The 21,501-nt window shown below is 35.8% G+C and overlaps 1 protein-coding gene across 1 annotated transcript; it reads left to right on the top strand.

Annotated features, from left to right (window-relative positions):
• Positions 1–6,834: 6,834 nt before the first annotated feature.
• Positions 6,835–21,068, top strand: PRSS58 (serine protease 58). Its single transcript, XM_049784142.1, has 5 exons — positions 6,835–6,874; positions 7,774–7,912; positions 8,596–8,852; positions 20,697–20,836; positions 20,919–21,068. The coding sequence occupies exons 1-5, from the start codon at positions 6,835–6,837 to the stop codon at positions 21,066–21,068; spliced, it is 726 nt and encodes a 241-aa protein (XP_049640099.1).
• Positions 21,069–21,501: the final 433 nt, after the last annotated feature.

Raw genomic sequence — 21,501 nt, 5'->3', positions numbered from 1 at the left:
ATACCTTTATTTCTTCATGATCCATTTTCTGGATCATATTCATTCTCCTATTCCTGAAAACACTCACAATAAAAAGCATTTATCCTAAATGAATTAAAAACTGTCATCATTTTTTGCTTTGTGAACTTCTTTATGAAACAGTCATATCAGTATAAAGATAGATACTGATTGACATAGCATGGAATATTATGATACAACTTTGAAGCTTTCTTAGTAATAATCAACCTAATCAAAAATTTTGGAAGTTGCCCCATGAATGCAGGCCTATGAAATGGGCTGTATCCTAAGCAAAGCAAACTTAGAGAAAGTTTAGGGGTAAGTAAGAAGCATCTTTCTAGGGAGACTAACAGAACAGCAATGCAGACAGCTCTCATGGAGCATCCTGCCAAAATAAGAGCAAAACATTCCCTTAGTTTCAAGTTATGGATTATCTACCCTAACTCCCCCATTCCTACATATACACTGACAGTTTATGCTTAGTACAATGTACTTATTTATTACAAAATTGTGGAGGTGTCAAAAAACTGAAAATTGAAGGCTGTATCTAATTAAACAAAGACCAAGAAACTCTCTGTTGAGGCTGTTTAGGCTTGTCTACTTTGTAGACAAACTACAACATTTGCCTCATTCTTTGCAACAGACCCTGCTGGATTGAAAGTACCATTATGATTGACTAGATTGTGGTGATCTATCACACAAAACGTTTTCTAATCACAGATTGTGAGATCTTGATGATAGGAAAACCCCCATGACTGTTATTATCTTATTTTAGGCGGATATTGACACTAAAATGAAGTAAAACTCAATTGCCCAAAGTCATTCATTCAACTAATTCTTAATGAAACCCTATTTCCTATAGGAAATAAAGTCCATTGCTTTTATTTCTTTAAGTTATGTGGAACTTTGAAAGGCTAGAATAGGGGAACTTTATAAACTATTAAAAAGACCACAGGTACCCTGTATTTTTTAAGATTTCAAAATTGTATTCATTTATGTCTTCTAATTCTCCCAAGATTTTGCTTGTTTTCCCATGGGTATTGTATTGCTATAGCAGACAAAAAGTTTAACTATCCGTTCACATCTACTTACTATCAATAACCCCTATATTCAAGCTAAATTATATACTATTTTGAACTTTGAGAAAAATAAAGTTTAAAAGTCAGATAATATTTTAGAAAATAGACTTACTGTTATAAGGACATTAGAGTGTTGGCTACAGAGTGTACTGGAGCCTTATATCCCCATGTGTTCATTGATTCAGAAGAAACTATGCTCTATTAAATATGCTGTTGTCAAAAGTCTGTGAGCTGGGATCATACTAAAGCTTTTCTCTTTAATACTTATTAATTCTCACTTTTTCTTAAGTAGAATGTAACAACCACTAGGATTTTTTTGCTAAGTGCTATATTAAGTTTGTAGGGTATTTCATTGAATATTAAATAAGTCAATATTTAAAAATATCCTATGAGATAATACTAATATTATTCACACGTGATATCTGAAAATACTTGATCTTTAAGATGTTAAGAAGAAGCAGTTACTAAGTCCTAGAACCAGAAATTAAATTTTATAGCTACACTCTTGAGCTTATTACTAAAAGTTAAGAACTTTACAATATACACAACCAAGGACCTCATAATAAAACTGCCCCAAGTAACTTGGGAAATATGGAACTCTAAAGGACACAATCATTTTATCTCTCATTTACATTACATATACCACTTGTCATTAAAATTCGGTATTCCAAGCACTTTGCAATCCCCCTAGGTCAGTAATTAAACATTGAAATTTAAGCAACTATACCAACACAGAAAACTCCAGAGCAAGGTGACTTCACCAAAAAATTCTACTAAAGATTAAAAAAAAAGAATGTCAATATTCTCAAACACTTCCAAAAAAATTGAAGGAGAGAATGTTTCCAAACTCATCCTTCTAGACTAACATTAGACAGACCATAAAGTAATTAAACAAGAAAATATATACCAATATCATTGAATGAACCCACTATTTATGACAGATTATGATAGTTTACTTGAGAAAATATTAATGTGTCTTAAATTAAAACTAGCAAGACTACTTGACTGTAAATTTTGGTTGTAGGAGAAGAATTTTGTGTCATGTTAGCTGTCCTCAGAGCTTTTTTTCTGTTCTAGGCTAAGGGATTACGATTGGGAGGGTTCAGAGGATCATTTGTGCTGCTAGGAATTAAATGTTGGTCAGCTGCATGCAAGGTAAGCAACTTAACCCTTGTAGGCTCTTTCTAGTGTTGTAATTTATATTTATTTGTTTAAAGCATAATATTATTAGTATTATCTTTCTTTTTTTTTTTTTCATTTCTTGACTTTGAGGAAAAGACCTAGTGGTGATAAAGAATTACTCCTGGCTCAGAGATCATTCCTGATAGTGCTCAGAGAACCAGATGTGGTCCTGGGAAGCAAATCCAGATTGGCTTTGTGTTAGGCAAATGCCAAAAAGTACTATCTCTTGTCCCTCCTTTGCTAGGAATTCCATCTGTTTTAATGTTTTTTTTTTCTTTTTTTAGACACCATAATTCACAATATTGTTTAGAAAATAGTGCTTCAGATAAGCTTAGCATTGGAACATTACATGCCTCAAACTAACTTCTTAAAAGGAAGGAGTTATGAGGAGTAAGAAGTATATAAAATAAATTAAACAGGGGCCGGTGAGGTGGCGCTAGAGGTAAGGTGTCTGCCTTGCAAGCTCTAGCCAAGGAAGGACCACGGTTCGATCCCCTGGGTTCCCATATGATCCCCCAAGCCAGGAGTGATTTCTGAGCGCTTAGCCAGGAGTAAGCTCTGAGCATCAAATGGGTGTGGCCCAAAAAACCCAAAATTAATTAATTAATTAATTAAACATTAAAAAAGATTTTTTTTGACATTGTTAAATAAGACCATCTCACATCAAGAGATCTAAGTGTTTCAGGATGATTGATAGACTATCCTTAGTTTTTATGAGGACAAATCAACAAGTTACAGGCTAGAAAGAGACTTAACAATTGAATATTTTGGCAAGATAAAAAATGAGGGCTCAGTTAGCCAAACAGGATGTGAATCCACATTTTAAGCAAGGTTCAGAGAAAAACACTTATAAGCACAATTAATTGTAGAATGGGGAGTTGTAGGTCTTTGGCCACAATGGGTAGTTCTGGCAAAAATGTAAGACACATGCGAAATGTTTCCAGATAGCACAAAAGGATCTAGGGAAGAGAAAAAGAGGGTGTACGGAGCCTATAGTTATTCCCATGACAGTATGCTTCAAGGGCAGAGAAACCCTTTATCTCTTAGGTCAAGGGAATTCCCTTTTTCCCTCAATATTTACTGTGCCTATGAAATAAAAAAGCACAAATTAATTTTTGTTATTGTTGTTATTGTATTTTTGTGTGTGTGCTTTTTTTTATTTTTCAAGACCGTGGTTATTGTTTGGTTGTTGTCTTTATTGCTGTGGTGCTTTTCAGGTTCTTTAGTTTTATTTGCTTTTGTATAGTTTTTATGTTTTTGTTCCTTTTTCCTTTTTTCTTAAATTGATATTTATAGCCTTTAGAAGGACTCCTCCCGTTTCTTTCTTGTTTGATTTTTACCTCCATTTTTTTCTCTTTTTTTCTTCCCCTCCAAACAGAACCACATTACTTGAACCATCTTGTTCTGCCTCACACATTGAGGGGGAAATAATGTAGGGTACCAAGACCAAACATGTCTATGAACATTGAGTAGAAATAAAAAATGATCATACTTAAACACCAAAAAAATGTAAGACACGTGTTTGGCCTTGCCACAGGTAAATTACGCAGCCATGTGAAATCTTCTGGGGGTCCTGAGATGAGCATATGGTATTTTCTTTTAATATCTTGAGAACAGATGTTCTCTTGCATAAGTCATTCCCTAAAGAATTAAATGCTTTATTCACCACTCACTTTTGGGGACACATGAGTCAGGAAAAGTTTAACATGTCAGAGAAAATCTGAAGACAGTTTAGTCTTGAGCTTGACACACACTTTGAGGATGACAATTCCTTGTTATTAAAATGTAGAGATAAAAATTAATTTATCTCATACCTTTTATACTCCAATGTTTGATGAGTCTCAGAAAATAGCAGAGTCTTCTTAGAGAAGGAAAATGGAAAGAGGGAACAAGAATAAAGGTTCAAAAGACTTTTTGAAGGCAGAATGAGACAACAAAGGAAATCTATGTCACAGACAGGGAAGGCAAAATGTCATGGGTTACATCAGGGATGCAGGAGCCATACTGGGAAACATAAAAAAATGGAGTTTGACTTGGTCTGCTACTTTCTTTCATTCACAATAGAAATAACTCCATTATTCTTAAAAAATTCAGCCTCAATAAGGATTTGTTTTAAGGTTTTAAAAAGATACTTATATCTCCCAAATGCCAATTTATGTTTCTTTTCAGGCTGTTCTTGATGATAATACTCAAGACTGAAAGAGCTGCAGTTTGTTCGACTTGTCTTTAAGATAGCAGCCTGCAAGTGAATTTCACCTTCATCTTAATTTTATGGACACAAATGATGAATCTATCTATTGTGCTATCTCTCTGAGCCTTCCTGACCACTTTTAAAGCACAGCTGCAAATAAATAAATAAATAAGTAAAAAAGTAAAAAAGAATTTGGTCCATGAGATGCTTCTGCTAATGTGATATGCCACTTCCTGGATTTATGAGAACAAAACAACTGTGACCTCCTATTTCCTAAAATTACAGCCTCTCCAGCCATCTGTCATGGTGGGAGAGTGCATAGAATCTTATGAACCTCTGCTCCTTGATCTCCAATGGCGAATCTCCAGGAAGTGGCCCCTGAGTACTGCTTACTTCCACTATGGGACTCCTTGTGGGATTATATTAACTACTGTTTGGGGTGCAGGTCTTGTTTAAAGAACCTGATGCCATCTCAAATGGTACTGTCCTCTAATTTCTTTAAACTTCTAAATGATGTCTTCAGCACTTAATATTTTTCAAATTATTATTTAATTCTCACAATAGCCCTTTCAAACTTTCTTTTAGCTCTTCCTTTGAGTTATCACTTTCAGCACAGAATTTCTGGTTTGAGAGTAGATGGAAATCAAAACCATCAGAAGTCCCCCATTAAGTCTCCCATTGCCAAGCCTGCAAACTGTTTTTCTTTAGTTTTTTAAATACATCTTTCTCCATCTCTCCTAGAAGTAAGACCTTATTATTTGCATTGTATATTTTTTCACCTGTAATATGTATCCCATTTCCTATTATATCCTCATGAAGTAATAAAGATAGGTTACTTGTCTAATAAGATCAGAGCTCTTATAAAAATGCTCATACAATTGTTCTTTATCTGTGCATATTTATGGGAAAGATCATGTGAAAATATGAAAATTTTCTACAAACCAGGAATTAGTTATTAGAAAATTTTCTGTCATCATAACTGTTACCTTATTGCCCCCAAAACTGTGAAACTGTGAAAAAATTATTTGTTTTTAACGGACATTGGATATTAATATATTTTGGTAAGTAGTCTGTTTAGCTCTTTCATCTACTTTATAGTTAGATTTTATTGCTTAATTTTAAGATGTGCTCATTTATTTTGGATATATATATTTTATAAGATGTATCATTATATATACAGTCATTTACACCTAGTTTATGGTATGCAGATTTTAGCCCTGAATATTTTGCAATTTGTGTCTTTTTTCATTATACTATGAAGATTTAGATAATTCAGTCGTCAGTGAGCTGAAAGTCTTGTTTGACTTGGGCCAGTGATGGATGGTTAAAAAAAGTAAATGATTGGGGATTTCTTCAGCCTTATCCACTGAATAAAGCTGATATCTCCTGAAGCCTGACTGCCTGTGAGTTTTCTACCCGTCACTATCCTGAACCCTCAGACCCGCTGGCTGAACAGGGTGGCAGATGAGTGGTCTGAGCTGGAGGAGAAAGACCTCATCCTTCATCCCATCACCTTCCAGCCTCATCAAAGGCTGATTTGTAACACAGAATGAATAAATAAATTTTTCATTGGCAAAAAAAAAAAAAGAGCAAATGATTGAGTAACAACATTAATGAAAGGGCTAATAGATCCCAAGTATAGTTTGGTGCCAGGCAGGGGAACAAGGCCAGTACCAGTGACGATGTCATAACCACTGAAGATAAATAACATTGTCACAGTAGAATTAGCATCATATAGGTGGGTGGGGTCAGTATTCCACATTTTGCATGTTGTGAGAGACTGGACCTCAGTTTGACAGAGGTGGAAACAGGGAAGAAGCAGCAACAGAAACACAAAGAGCTCCGATGTCCTCCAGGTTGAGTAATTTCTTTTCTAAAGAAAGACAAAACTCTAGATAAATTATTTTGTTTTATGTTGTGTGATTGTTTTGTTTTGTACCACACCTGATGGTACACTGGGGTTATTCCTGTATCCTAATGCTATTCTTGGGTCCTGGGGCTACTCTTGGGTTGGTTCTCTTTGAGAGTGGGATTGTCACTCTTAGTGCTCAAGGGCATTTGATTCTGGGAATCAAACCCAGGACTCCCATATACAAAGACCCTAAGACACAGTTTATAAAGTCAAAGAAAAAATTACATGACATATTTTTTTGTTCCTCCAACACCTGAAATCAGTCCCACCTCAAACTTATGCTTCTTCTGGAAATGAATCCTGGCACTGGAAAAGATCAGGTGAACAGTTTATTTTCAGCTCTTAAAATTAATTTTACTTAATATTATTTTAATACACATGTCTTTCATCTGGTCCATTTCCTTTTTTTCTCTCTAATCTTATTATAGACCCAGAGTTGGGCCTTGTCCACCCAAATGGCTATTATCACCATGATGAAGCTTATCCTTCTTTGGACTCTCTGGAACCCACCTGGTGAGTGCTTATGTTTTTCTCTCTTTGGCTGTCAAAGAAAAATATTCAAGAAAACATGAAGGACAAAAACTGAAGACCATTGTTCAGTTCCAGATGTAGAGCTAATAGCACTGTCTCCATGAGGCTTTCTCCTGGGTAATTGGTTACCTGCCTCATTCAATTTGATAGCTTGTATTTTGGTGGGAGGAATGAACTTGAAACTTCAATTCTAGACTCATTCCCAAGAAGGACTAAATTCTGACTGTGGTATTGTAACATTGTTAGATTAACATTAATATTGTTATTATAACATAGCCTTGACATTGTAACAGGGAATGAGAGTGGAAGCAGAAATCCATTAATAGATACAGGTTTTTGTCTGGAAAGAGTTCTTCATCTTGGGCAAAATCCTCTTTCTCTCAAACTTTGCATTCAATGTATTTTTTTGAAAAATTTGCTTGCTTGTTGACCATCTTCTATATGAAAAAACATTTTGTTTTCCATATCAGAGGTCAAATTCTTTTAGCCCTGGATTGTTTGGAACAAAAGTCATTCTACCTTCATTGTTGTTGGAATAAAGTTCAAGTATTTTGTAAAAAAAAAGTGTTATTTTTGAGTTGATTTTAGATGTGTGCACTAACTGTGAAAAGTATTCAAGCTAGTACTCAAATTAAGATAGTACTTTAATTAGAAGAGCCAAAACAAAAAAATAAGAAAAGAAACAATTTTTATTTATTTAGACATCTTTATGTAATTACCTTAATATCTATTTCTAAACATAAATATGTTTATATAATAATCTTAATGTTTAGAATAGAGGGATTAGGGAATACCTTGAGCCCTTGAAGTTATTTGCCTTTACTTCTTTTCTCATGATTCCTGAAATAATGCCATATTTTCAAATCCATTTTCCTCTCCAGTTGCTTTAACTTTTAACCTAGATGAAACCAATGGAGTTCTTACACCTTACTTGGCCTACTTAAAATCGAGCCACTTCCCTTGCACTGGAGTCTTGATTCACCAACTCTGGGTACTCACAGCTGCACATTGCTACTTACAGTGAGTGATGACCTTTGACACCTCTTTACTCCTTGGGTTGTCAGGTTGGGTACAGATCAGAGACTAGCCTAAATACACTGCTCAGGAAAATGGGATTGTGCTTACCACAAAGAGTAGTGGTGCAGTTAGGGAAATAACTACACTAACAACTGTCATGACAATCTTAATGAGTGAGAGAAGTAAGAATGCCTGTTTCAAATACAGGCAAGGTTTGGGAAGGAGGGAGGGGGGCATTGGTAGTGGAAATGTTGCACTGGTGAAGGGGGATGTTCTGTTTATGACTGAAACCCAACTATAACCATGCTTGTAATCATGGTGTATAAAAAAGGATTTTATATTTAAAAAAGAAAAAAAAAAGAAAATGGGATTGGGGCCAAAGTGATAGCACAGTGATAGAATGTTTGCCCTGCAAGCAGCTGACCCAGGATGGACCCAGTTTCAATTCCTGGCATCCTATATGGTCCCCAGAGTCTGCCAGGAGCGATTTCTGAGCTTAGAGCCAAGAGTAACTGCTGACCACTGCCAGAGGCTCCAAAACAAACAAACAAACAAAATGGGAATAGGGAGGCCTTCTAGGCATATTATATTCATGTGCAGAGATAAAGGTCTGTGCTAACAAAAATTCATAAAGATAGATATGTTATATTTGTTAAATTTTTGCATAAATATCTCTATTGTTCTAGGGATCTTACAGTGATATTGGGAGTTACAAACCCATCAAACCCAAAGGAAGCAAATACAAAAGAGCTTTTCTATGTGAAGATGATTCAACATCCACAATACACAATCAACTCTATTGATTATAACCTCATGTTAATCAAGCTGAACACCAATATTCAACTCAATAAGTATGTGAATCTAATCACCCTACCCCAGAAACCTGTCTCCCTAAATGCTACATGTATTGCTTCCACTTGGGCCTTCTACACATGTAATATTGGTGAGTATCAACATGATCATTCATTTTCTTCTCTCACTTGTCCTCTACATATTATTATAGAAGCCAAGAGAACAAAATTAATATTATTCAAAAATATTATTCAAATAATAATATTATTATTTAAAGACTACTTTGTGGAATATATGACAGAGAAATTATTGTTTTCCAGTCTTATTAAGATGCAACTGGCAACTAAATATTTAATATATTTAAGATAATGACAGGATACTCGGTATAAATTAACACATTTATCACTTTGTTGCAATTCAGCCCCTGAAGAGGTTGACTGATAGAGGGATGGAGGATGAGGTCTTTCCCCTTCAGCTCAGACCAAGCGTCTGCCACCCTATCTAGCCAATGGTTCTGAGGTGAAACGGCGGGTAAACAGCTCGAAGACAGTCAGGCTTGTGGAAGTATTAGCTTTATTCGGTGGACAAGACTGAAGTCCAAAGACTCAGCCTCAGTTCCAGTAAAAAGCCTCTCGCCTTCCACAGACCCTTATTTTTATCCCCCAGAATCAGGTACCACCCAATGGTGGAAGCAGAATCAGGTACTACCCTAGGGTGGGGGCAGAATGCCAGGTCACACCTTAGGGTAGGGCACAATCACCAATCAGGTTAGGGTCAGTAACATAATAATCCCCTAAAATATTTACATACACAACAATTCCCCCATTTGTTTTTAGTAAACAAACAATATTGTCTACAATTATTAAAGGAAAAACTAGTCAATAATAAAAGAGCGGCTGTTTGCATAAGCGCATCACAGGAAAATATAAAGAAAAACTTCTAACCTAAACACAGGGTGTCTAAAACCAGAAACATGTATCAAGGAATCAACTACAAGCTCCTGAGAAGATAAATCTAAGACGTACATAGATCCTTCAAAGAGACACCAGAAAGGTTGTGTAGCAGGCAAGAAGAAGCACCTTTTCTTTATTTGTTGTTGTTGTTGGTTTTTGGGTCACACCTGGCAGTGCTCAGGAGTTACTCCTGGCTCCACGCTCAGAAATCACTCCTGGCAGATACCGGCATTCGAATCAATGACCTTCTGCATGAAAGGCAAACGCCTTACCTCCATGCTATCTCTCCAGCCCCATTTTCATTCAAGTCCAGGTAGACCAAAAAGCCCATCTTTGAGGGCTTTGAACTAGGCCTTTATTTTGGAGGAAGAGGCACATACACCCCCTGCACAGTGGGGAGCCACTGCAATGATGATCAATAGGTATCTGAACTTAACCCAAGTTCTTAATCCAGGCTGAAGTCCATATGATGTCTAAAATTTATGTCGATTATTTATAGATGGGAGCTTAAGTCACAAACCAAAACAAAATGTTTAAGGCAGAGACCCTCCCTGTGTAAATAAACAACTTGAGGGCCCATCCAAAATGGATGGAACCTCCTATAAACCTAGTATTTTGCCTATGATGCTCCCACGCAAAAAAAACCCTAAGAACAGACAAATATATCATTTAGGAAATTATAGACAACAATATCTAACTCACAAACCTAAAGTCAAGAAAGCAAAGCCCTAATGTAATATAACATCAATTCCTAAGATTAAAAACTAAAATAGAAAAATATTAATTACAATAGTCAAAAGAAGTGTAGTACCAAATATAACTTCAAAGGATTACAATTTAGAAGAAAAATACAAAAGGTGAAATTTCTACAGAGTCCAATACCAATCTGTAAAGATGAGGGGTCTGGAACTCCAAAAAGACCGGCAAAAGACACTTGATGGGTCTGGAAAAGCGGGTTGAAGCCTTGTAAAGGAGATAACATCAAGTTGAATGAAGAAGGAAGGCCAGTACAGTCATCCATGTGTTGGGGCATCCTCAAGCGTTACATCATTACCATCATGAGTTGGTTGGGCTTCTGCATTTCCTTTGGGATCGGTGCAATCTTGGGGTAGCCATTGTAGAAATGGTCAACAATAACACTGTGTACGTGGATGGAAAATCAGAAATTCATATAGCACAGTTTAACTGGGATCCAGAGACTGTGGGTCTTATCCATGGATCTTTTCTCTGGGGTTACATTGTGACACAAATTCCAGGTGGCTTCATTTCCAACAAGTTTGCAGCACATATGGTGTAAAACTCCAACAGTCACGGATTTCTTCCTCAGGCCAAGATCAGGAGGCTTGTAGTTGTGGCTGAAGGAGATGAGTTGCATATGTGAAGGGAATCCTGAAAATTAAATGTTAAGGACTAGGAAGAGAGAAGGAAGGATAAGGAAGACTAAATTGGGGAAGATAAAGTTAGGAAAAAAGGGAACTATATACAAAATATGCAGAAAAGACAGACACTAAACAAGACATACACATACAGACTTCACAAAAAATATGGCCATAACACTCACTCATACTAAAAATATTTGTTGGAAAGGATCCAAAATAGAGCAAAAGAAAAGAGAATTCAGCTGAATCAACTAAAAGCGCCTTAAAATGTAATAGCCGGCAACTGTTTAGATAAGTCATTTCAAATTCAAAAAAAAACTTTTTTTTATGGCAGAGCAGAGCAGATCTGAAAGAGAATTTCATGCGTAATACAAACATGGAAAACTCTACTATAAGTGTACAAGAGTATATATACAAAGTTATTGTATAACAGTAACTATGATATTCAATCATAGGCAAGAAGCACTGTGAAGAAAGTCCACCTAAAATTATCATTATGTCAGCGTCTTATAACCTAAATTGAGGGAAATAAATCAATGATGTTAAAATAAAAAGAGTGAAAGTCGTTAAATGAGTATACCTAGAAAGAAAAACAACATTAATATGATGAGAAATTTCTCTTTCAGGTGAACCTTGACTAAATTAAATTGTAAAATTTCATGATTAACTGAGATCTAGAGCAATAATGAAATTAAGACATAAATCCATCATACAAGGAAACACATTGGATTTTCAATCTATATTCATTGATCATGCCTGTGGAAAGAATCCTAGTGCATTAATAGCAACCCATAAGGAAGTGAAATGATTATCTGGTGTTCATTGTAGATCTTTAAGAAGTATAAAAATGTGTGCTGCTGTGGATTTCACCAATGTATTAGGGACTTTTTTGATCTTCTTGTCATCAAAATTGATCCAGTGTTGTTTTGCAGCAATTTTACAGTATGAAGTACAGTGTCCATAGTGAACTTTACCATAATGATTTGACACTGATGATAAGTTGTATTTCTTAATCTTGCTTTTATTCTCTGAAGTGCATTCTACTAAATTGATCTTCTAAAGGAAAATCTACATAAGTATGCAATTTTTTTTATTTGTTTGCCATCTAAAGCAAAACATTTCAAGTGTATTATAAGTACTGGTGGCAGCTTCCATAAGTACGTTTTCTTTGAAAAATCCCTTCTAGTTTTGCAGCTATTGCACAGAACTTTGTTGTCATCCTTTAACTCTTCTTTAAAAAATTCAGAGAGGCATTCCTGTAATGTACATTTATCTGTAGATGTAACAGCCAGAGACAAATGAACAAATATCTCATAAGCCTCAGACTTTTGGTGGCATGTGAGACACTGTAGTATAGATTTGAATTGTCCTTGAAAGAGATCATAATAGATTTGTGAGCCTTTTGGTGTTCTGGACTAAATTGTTCATAATTTGCATTTTCCATAAGATGTGTAGTTTTGTCTGTCATTAGATTTACAGTAAGCAAGTCCTGATGTAGTCTCTCTATTAGGAACATCAGTAGTTCGTGTGGATCCTGCTGATTGTGTCCAGCAAACTGGTCATTAAGTAAACCAATTGTTACTTTGAAGCTCTCAGGGTTAATATATCTATGAAATCCATTTCCCATGGTTTTGATGAGCCGACCAAATTCTTCGGCTAATTTACCTTCATGCCCCATTGGATTTTTCTTGTTAATATTCTTTTTATAATGATCTTGATGAAAATAGTGAGTCAAGTCTGAAATATTATACATGCATTGCAATATTGAGTTCATGTAGCATTTTGGAGCCCAGTTAAGACAGGTTTCTGTCTTTCCTTTTGCATCTCAGAGTGTAAGGGTTTATCACTACCATCAGTCTCACTCAATATATGGTGTGTGACAGCCAAATCGTTGTTCCCTGCTCCAGAGACCTCAGCAATATTACTGCTGTTAGTGTCTGAAGTATTCTGTTTTTGTTGTGAAGGGGAGTTTATAGTCTGAACCTGATCATTTGTGCTAGCCTGATTTCTAACAAGGTGTAATGGAACCCAAATTTTTGGGAGGGTTGTCATTTGTAGAAACGATTTTTGTAATCTGTTCAAGAAGATGTCCAATTCATTTTTGGCAGCTGTTAAGTTTCTCGGGCTATCTAAAGCAGGGTCACCCTCCAACGTTTTAAACAGATCAGATAACTCTGCATTCGGGATTCCTAATGCAGGGCCGAGCCAATTTATGTCACCTAAAAGTCTCTGAAAATCATTAAGAGTTCTGAGATTTTCTTTTTCGATAGAAACTTTTTGTGGACGTATAGATGTTCAGTCCAAAATAAAACCCAAATATTGATACGGTGGCATTATCTGTATTTTTCTAAAGCTATTTTCAGTCCTGATGTTTGTAAACAGTCAGTAACATAAGAGTTTAAGTCCTGTAAATCTGTTTCATTGTTCATTGTGAGCAAGATATCATCTGTATAATGAAATATCATGGCTTGAGGAAATTTTTCACGAGCAGGGCTCAAAACCTTATCTACAAAAAACTGACACATTGTTGGGGAATTCAGCATGCCTTGGGGGAGAACAGTCCATTGAAAACGTCTGCAGGGATGGGTATTATTAAGAGAAGGAACTGAGAATGCAAAACGTTTTTTTTATCATCTGTGTGGATAGGAATATGGTAGAAGCAGTCTTTCAGATCAATTATAATTAGTGGCCATTCCTTTGGAATAACTACAGGTGATGGTAAACCAGTCTGCAATTTGCCCATAGGTATCATGGATAAATTTACAGCTCTAAGATCCATCAAAAGTCTCCATTTACAGGATTTCTTTTTTATAGTGAATATAGGTGAATTCCATTGAGAAAAAAATGGTTTAATATGTCCTAAACTTAGCTGTTCCTCCACTAATTCTGTCAGCACCTTTAATTTATCAGTTTTAAGGGGTCACACTGACCTGTCCAAATTGGTTCGTCAGATTTTCATTTTATTTTTGTTGGTGCTGGTGTTTTTATGGTAGTGGCCCCTACTAAAAATTTTGGGTTTTTAAATCAAAAGAAGGTTCGGGCTCTCCTGGAGCTAATGGGATGTGGAATTCTGCTTTCCACTGTTTGTGTAGGTCACGGCCCCACAGGGATGGTGAAAATGGGCCCACGTGAGGTCTGATTATTGCTTTTTGATTTTCTGGGCCGTAAAATATCATAGTCCTCGTACTCAACAGACAGGAGCTCAGGTCTCCTATTCCTACTAGGGAATACGGGATTTCCTGAAGAGGCCAATTTTCTGGCCATTCTTTATCAGAAATTATGGTGACCTGAGCACCCGTATCTATCATTCCATCAAAGGGTTGCCCTTCCAAGTGAAGATTGATCATTGGGTGTTCATCTTTACATTTAGTAACCAGAGCCACGATTGGGTTTTGAGCAGCACCCAGATCTGTGCTTCCAAAACCTTCAATTCTAGTCTTATCTGAAGTCCCAAATTTGACATAAGGCACTATTACTATCTGGGCAATCGCTTCTCCTTTTTTAAAGGTCCATGTAACTGGTACAGTAATAACTACAATGATTTCTCCCATAGAATCTGAGTCAATGACACCAGTGATTATTGATATACCCTTTATGTTGAGGGAACTTCTGCCAAGAATCTAACCCATAGTATCTGGGGGTGGCAGGCCCACAATTCTAGTTTCTAACATGTAAGGGCATGCTCCTGGGTAAATTGTAATGTCCTCTGGGCATAATATGTCTAATCCAGCACTCCCTGATGTGGAGTGAATTAATTCCCTTATTGTGATGAATTTTCTTGGGCTGGGCTTGGAAAGATTATTGTCTGTGAGCTTTGCCCCTGATTTGGAAGGGCCTGGGGGGAGGCCCTGTGGGCATTTTCCTGCATCTTGTATGTGTGTTCTTGAGGAGCTGAATTTATAAGGAAACAGCAATTTCTTTTGATATGCCCCTGTTTTCCACAATGGTAGCAGGCGATTTGCCTCCTGGGAACTGTGTTGAAACCTCTACTTAGGTTATCAATGAGGTTTCTGGATCTGCAATCTTTCGCCCAGTGCGACCCCTTTTGCATTTTGGGCAAAGACCTGGTTGACAGAAAGTGTCCTGTCCCCGAAGGGAGTAAGGCATCATTCCCTTGGTAACTGGGAAGGTTTGTACTGAGTCTAAGTGGGGTGGGGGTTGGGGTTTCCCCATAGACATTCTGACAGGCATAAAGGTAATCATTCACATCTGCCTTTTCATTTAATGTATTCAATACTAATCTACAGACCAGCGGGTAAACAGCTCGCAGACAGTCAGGCTTGTGGAAATATTAGCTTTATTCGGTGGACAAGTCTGAAGTCCAAAGACTCAGCCTCAGTTCCAGTAAAAAGCCTCTTGCCTTCCACAGACCCTTGTTTTTATCCCCCGGAATAAGGTACCACCCAATGGTGGGATCAGATACCACCCAATGGTGGAAGCAGAATCAGGTGCTACCTAGGGTGGGGGCAGAATGCCAGGTCACACCCTAGGGTAGGGTACAATCACCAATCAGGTTAGGGTCAGTAACATATTAATCCCCTAAAATATTTACATACACAACATCACTTCACATGTTTACCTTTTATGTGTATGTTTATATATAGTGAACACTTAGTCTTTGAAAATTTCAAGTATGCAATGAAACATGTTTAACCATAGTCACTAGGATGAAAATTAAATCCCTAGAAACTGTAACAAAGTAAATGCCCTTTTACCAACATGCCTCCCAATTCCCACACTAAGTTTCTGAAAATCACTATTCCATTTGCTGATTCTATGGTGTAGGTAGGATTTTTAGTTTATACATACATATATATTCTGTGTATATATATATATATATATATATATATATATATATAGAGAGAGAGAGAGAGAGAGAGAGAGAGAGAGAGAGAGAGAGAATATATGTTGTTGGGACATGGGAAGGTGGCGCTAGAGGTAAGGTGTCTGCCTTGCAAGCGCTACCATAGGACGAACCGTGGTTCTATCTCCCAGCATCCCATATGGTCCCCCCAAGCCAGGAGTGATTTCTGAGTGCACAGCCAGGAGTAACCCCTGAGCATCAAACAGGTGTGGCCCAAAAACAAACAAAAAAAGAATATATGTTGTTTATATATATATATATATAAGTGAAGTCATATTACATTTGTTTTTCTGTATATGGCTTACCTAACTTAGCACAATAATCTTGATAACTATAATTCTTTGTCCTATACAAGTCAATTTAAGTTTTTTTTATTTAATTACTTTAAACACTACAGTTACAGGGTTTTTCATAATAGTATGCTTAAACAATTACAAAGTTATTCATAATTGAGTTTAAGTCAGTGTACAACACCCTTCAACAAGGATAATTTTCTGTCTCCAATGTTCCCAGTTTTCCTCCCCCACATTACCCCTGCCTTCCTTTGCGACAGACATTTTTCTTCTGTCTGTCTCTTCTTTTTATTTCTCTTAGACAGTGTATTTTGCAATATTGTAGCTGAAGAGATATCATGTCCATCATTTTTAGCTCCCAGTTCTTGTTCAGAGTGTACTTTTTTTAGACTTTGAAGTATTTTATTTTATTTTATTGTTTGGTTTTGGAATCACACCTGGTAGTACTCAAGCTTAGTGCTCAGGAGATCATGTGGATACTTGCACTTGAACCCGGGTCAATTTCTAACTATCATTATCATCGTGTTCCCTTCTCTGCCCTAACTATACTCTCTAGCTATTTGTGGTAAGCTACCTACCACAGACTGGTCCTCCTGGTATTCACCTCTATTGTCTCGATACTATTGTCATACTATACATATACATATACAAATACATATACATATACGTATACATGTATATCTTTATACATGTATCCCATAAATGAGTGTGGTCATTCTATGTCTATCCCTCTCCCTTTGACTCCTTTCACTCAGCATAATACTCTACAAATCTATCCATGTATAAGCATCAATTTTAAATTTTAGAAGTAGCCAAATGCCTTTCAAAGTTCTGATTATTTTGAGCTGGCTCATGAAGTAACTAAGTATTTTCTTAGTTGACATTCCAAAAAGAAAGTTAGAGCCATTTCTGATCTAGAAAACAAAACAAATCTCAAATGACTTCTTCTTAAAAATTAATATATATTTTTCAAAGAAACATTTTAATAAACAGAACTGTGTTAGAAAAAGAAAATCACAAAATGAAATGTTTCTTCACAAAGAAGACTCATTAGCCAGAAAAACTTTGTGGAAAAAAGCTTCTTTTCTATTTTGTTGCAGATTAAAAGGGAAAAAAATGGAAACATTTTGACTTATGATAACTTTAGTGATAGGGCTTCATGTATATGACATTCCAGCACCATACCCTCCACCACAGTGTCCACTTACTCTTCCCACTGTCTTGTGGACTCCTCTCAAACACATGTCTCCTCACCCCTGTGTTGGTAAATTTAGACCTTGAATGAACTAGTTGGACAAATTTTGTAATAGGACTGTGTAATCCACAGTATTTTGGAGCCATTGCTATAATGAAGATGTGAATAAGAAATAAGAAGACATACTAATAAATCCTAGCTTTATGGTTTAAAAAAACCATTCTCAAGACGACTTGTTTTTAATCTGACCAATAAAAAGCGAGGCTTAAGATTTTTAAATTCCTTCAAACTTTAAAAAAATTTAAATACAAATTGTTTAAGGATACAAATGCATAAATGAGTAGATAATTAAGTCTTAAAAGTCTTATGCATAGTACGATGAATATACGTTATTGTTTGGTTTTAATTATTTCTATAACAAAAGAAAAGGTATGTGACCTGACAGAATTGATAATTGCTATTGTGATATAATGTAATCACATGTTATAAATATATGTTATCATATTATAATATAGAAATATATCAAATAAGTATGTTATAACTTTAAATTTACATTATAATATGTTTAAATAAATATTAAATTTAAAGGGGAGTAAATGATGAATTTAAAATATGACACTAATTGCAAACACAAATACTTAAGTACATTAATATAAGAAATAAAATGTCATCTCTAAGAATACCAATTTGGGGGGAGCTTTTAAGGTCACAGATGGCAGTACTCTGGAATGACTCTGGGTTCTGTGCTTAGGGACATACTTTGTAAGGCATGGGGGAGCATATGGTTCCTGGAATCTTAACTGCATGTAAGGCAAGTGTCCTACTTGCCTGTACTATCAAATCAGCCCTAACACAATTTTTATCTCTTTATTAAAGTACCATGATTTACTAAATAATTCATAGCTGAGTTTCATGCATCAATATCACCACCACTGGTTCCCTGCCATTCTCAGTCTACCTCCTTAACAAGCACTAGTTTTTAACTTTAAACACCATGGTTTACGAAGATGTTTACAATATAGTTGCTTCTGATATTCAATGTTCCAGCACAATTCAGCCTTCAATTTAATCCTTCCCTCTACCACTGTTCTCTGTTTCCTACCCCACACCCCTTCAAACCTTCCCCTTGACAGGCACACAATACTTTATTTTCTAAAAAAAAAATTTGTGAAAATTGTGTATCTTTCAATGGTGTAATTAAAGTCAATGTCTGAGAATTTACTGAGCTGTTATTTACTAGTTGACCCTTCAGTGTTCTTGATTTTGCTTATTGAGTTCAGTGAACTTTTATACTATTTTGCCATCTAAGTTGTTCTGTTCCTACTGGGCTGTCAGTATTGCGGAATTTGGAGGTGCATGCTGCTGTGTATGCAGCTGCTCACTCCAGGAGCTCCAGGATGTGTAGAAGAGGGATGATTCTTTATTCCTCGCACTCCATCAGGAGTCCCCAGAATTTTAAGTTTCATAGGCTCCATTTAGAATCTCCCAAGATTATTCATAAAGCTGTTAATCTGGACCATTTATATGGCAAGGGCTGTGGAATGTCAGTGTATCTGCCCAGACTTCTAGCAGCATAGAGAATGGGATACAGTTACATTTTAAGTTTGATTGTTGTAGTTTGCATCTCATGCTCTCCATGCCGTTGACATTGTGATTTGTTATAGGTAGATATACCCCCTCCATAGCACTGATATACCTGACTTCTTGACCTCTGCACCCTGTTACTTCCCATCCACCTATTCTTACATCCCCTTGCTTACTTTCCTACCTATTAGCACTTACTCTAGGTATGCCCCTTGAGTACCTTGCATTCTCTCATTCAGTTATTTTATATACCACATATTAGTAAGATTATCCTTTATTTGTTTTTCTTCTTACTAATTTCACTTAACTTAATTTCCTCCAGTTACATCCAAGTTGAAGTTAATTGCATGATATCATGGTTCCTCAGAGGCCACATAGTATTTCATTATGTACATATATCACACCTTCATAGTTCACTCATTTATCATATATGGCATCTACGTTTATTGCATGCTTAGCTGTTATGTCAAGTTACACAATGAATAATAGTGTATATGTACTCTTGAATGAATGTCCTGGGGGTCTTATGCGAATATTATTTTATTTTTTCTGAGAAATAAATGCTTTTTTTTTAAAAAAATAGAGTATGGAAAAGAAAACGTTTAACCAAATCTTTGCCATCAAACTGTTCCCATTAGATTTAATACGTTGCCATTCTCACTGGTGAAGATGAGGTCCCATTTGATTTGGTTTTTACTAATGATAATTGATGATGAGCATTTTTTTATTCAAGGACCATGATTGCATAATAGTTTTTTTCACAGATAAAGTTGTTCATGATTGAGTTAAAGTCATACAATATATAACGACATTCATCAGTGTGCATTTTCCTCTACAAATGTCAACAGTTTAGTTCTCACCCTCCTTGATGTCCTCTTCCCTTTTCACCACCCTCTCCCACCTATCTCAGAAGCAGGCATTTTACTTCTCTCTCTCTTTTTATCTCTCTCACTCTTCCCCCTTCTCTTTTCCTTTATGACATTGTGGTTAATTGGGTGGAATTATACTAGCTGTGGGTTTGTTATAGATGTCCATTACTATCTTGAGGACAGTTCCTTCCACTCCTATTTTTATTGATCAAATTATCATGAATGGATTTTGGATCTTGTCAGAACTTTATTTGCATCGATTGATATATTATGATTTTTAGCTTTTTTTCAATGAAGAATATTTTGTTAATTGATTTACATATGTTGAACCACTGCTGCATCCCACTTAGTCATGATTTATGACTTTTGGTATGCTGTTGGGTTTAGTTTGCAAAGATTTTGTTGAGTATTTTTGTGTCTATACTCATCAGGGAAACTTAGCTGAACATTTTTTTCTAGAAATTTCTCTATCTCCTTTGGGTATTAGTGTAATATTAGCTTCATAGAGGCTATTAAGAAGTATTCAAAAAAAGTACTATTTTTAAACCTTTTACAAATTCATTTGCATAGTAAAATTTAAAAGGTAAAACTTAATAACTAAGGATAAAATTTTAGATAACACACTTTAAATGTTTAAATTTAATTTTTTGTTTTAGTTAATTACAGATATTGCTCATATTTATAAGGAATCTATAAAGCATTGATATCATAAGAAATTATTTATCTTAATTTCCTACAGTCCTAAATACCAGCTATAATATTTCTTAGTGATCTAAATATGTTGACAAAGAAGTAGAGGTCAAAGGAGGTTTGTTGTCTAGTAGCTATTAAAGATTATTATTATATTTTTTCATTTAGGAAAGGATCCAAACTCACTACAGCATGTGAATATCTCCATAATCTCTAAAAGCGAATGTGAAAATGCTTATATAGGCATCAACATCAGTGAAAATGTGATCTGTGTGGGCACTGTGCCAGGAAGAAGAGAACCCTGTAAAGTAAGATGCCCTCAGTATAGTCCCATTTCATCCATTTTTGTCTTTTGCCAGAAAGATTATCTAACTTTTTTTTTCCTGACAGGAAGTCTCAGCTGCCCCAGTCATCTGTGATGGTGTTCTTGAAGGAATTCTGTCTTTTGCAGATGGGTGCATTTTGAGATCTGATGTTGGCATCTACACCAAAATCCTTAGCTACATGGAATGGATTACTAATATAATACAAAAATACTGAGCAGCATGGCAGGAACACTAGACCATTTGTTAAAATCTGTTCTCATGTCCTGTATAATTAAATCCAAACAAGTCTTTGGATTGCATCACATGTCTGCATTTGTCTGCTTTTGCCAATAGAGTAAAAAGAACATCTATAGAGTGACTTCATATGACAACTTTCTTTTCTTCCTATAGAGAAAGGTGGCAAACACAGTACCTTTCAGACTGATAAAATTTATTAAGTGAAGATTGTCTTTTCTCTAAAAAATTGACCACTAACTTACTTGGTATAGTGGGGAGGCTACCCCCTTGGGTGACAAATCCACAAATAATAATTTTCACTAAATTAAGCTGCTTGTGCTTTTGACAAGGTGCAGTTAAAATGCACTCAAAAGACACTGACAAAGCGTTAACTCAAGAGAAGTATAAGGGAGAGAAGTTCTAAAAGGGAA

The sequence above is a fragment of the Suncus etruscus genome, chromosome 1, assembly GCF_024139225.1.
Source record: "Suncus etruscus isolate mSunEtr1 chromosome 1, mSunEtr1.pri.cur, whole genome shotgun sequence".
Lineage (NCBI taxonomy): Eukaryota > Metazoa > Chordata > Mammalia > Eulipotyphla > Soricidae > Suncus > Suncus etruscus.
Note: the sequence above shows the minus strand (reverse complement) of the source record. Positions and strands in the feature narration are given on the sequence as shown.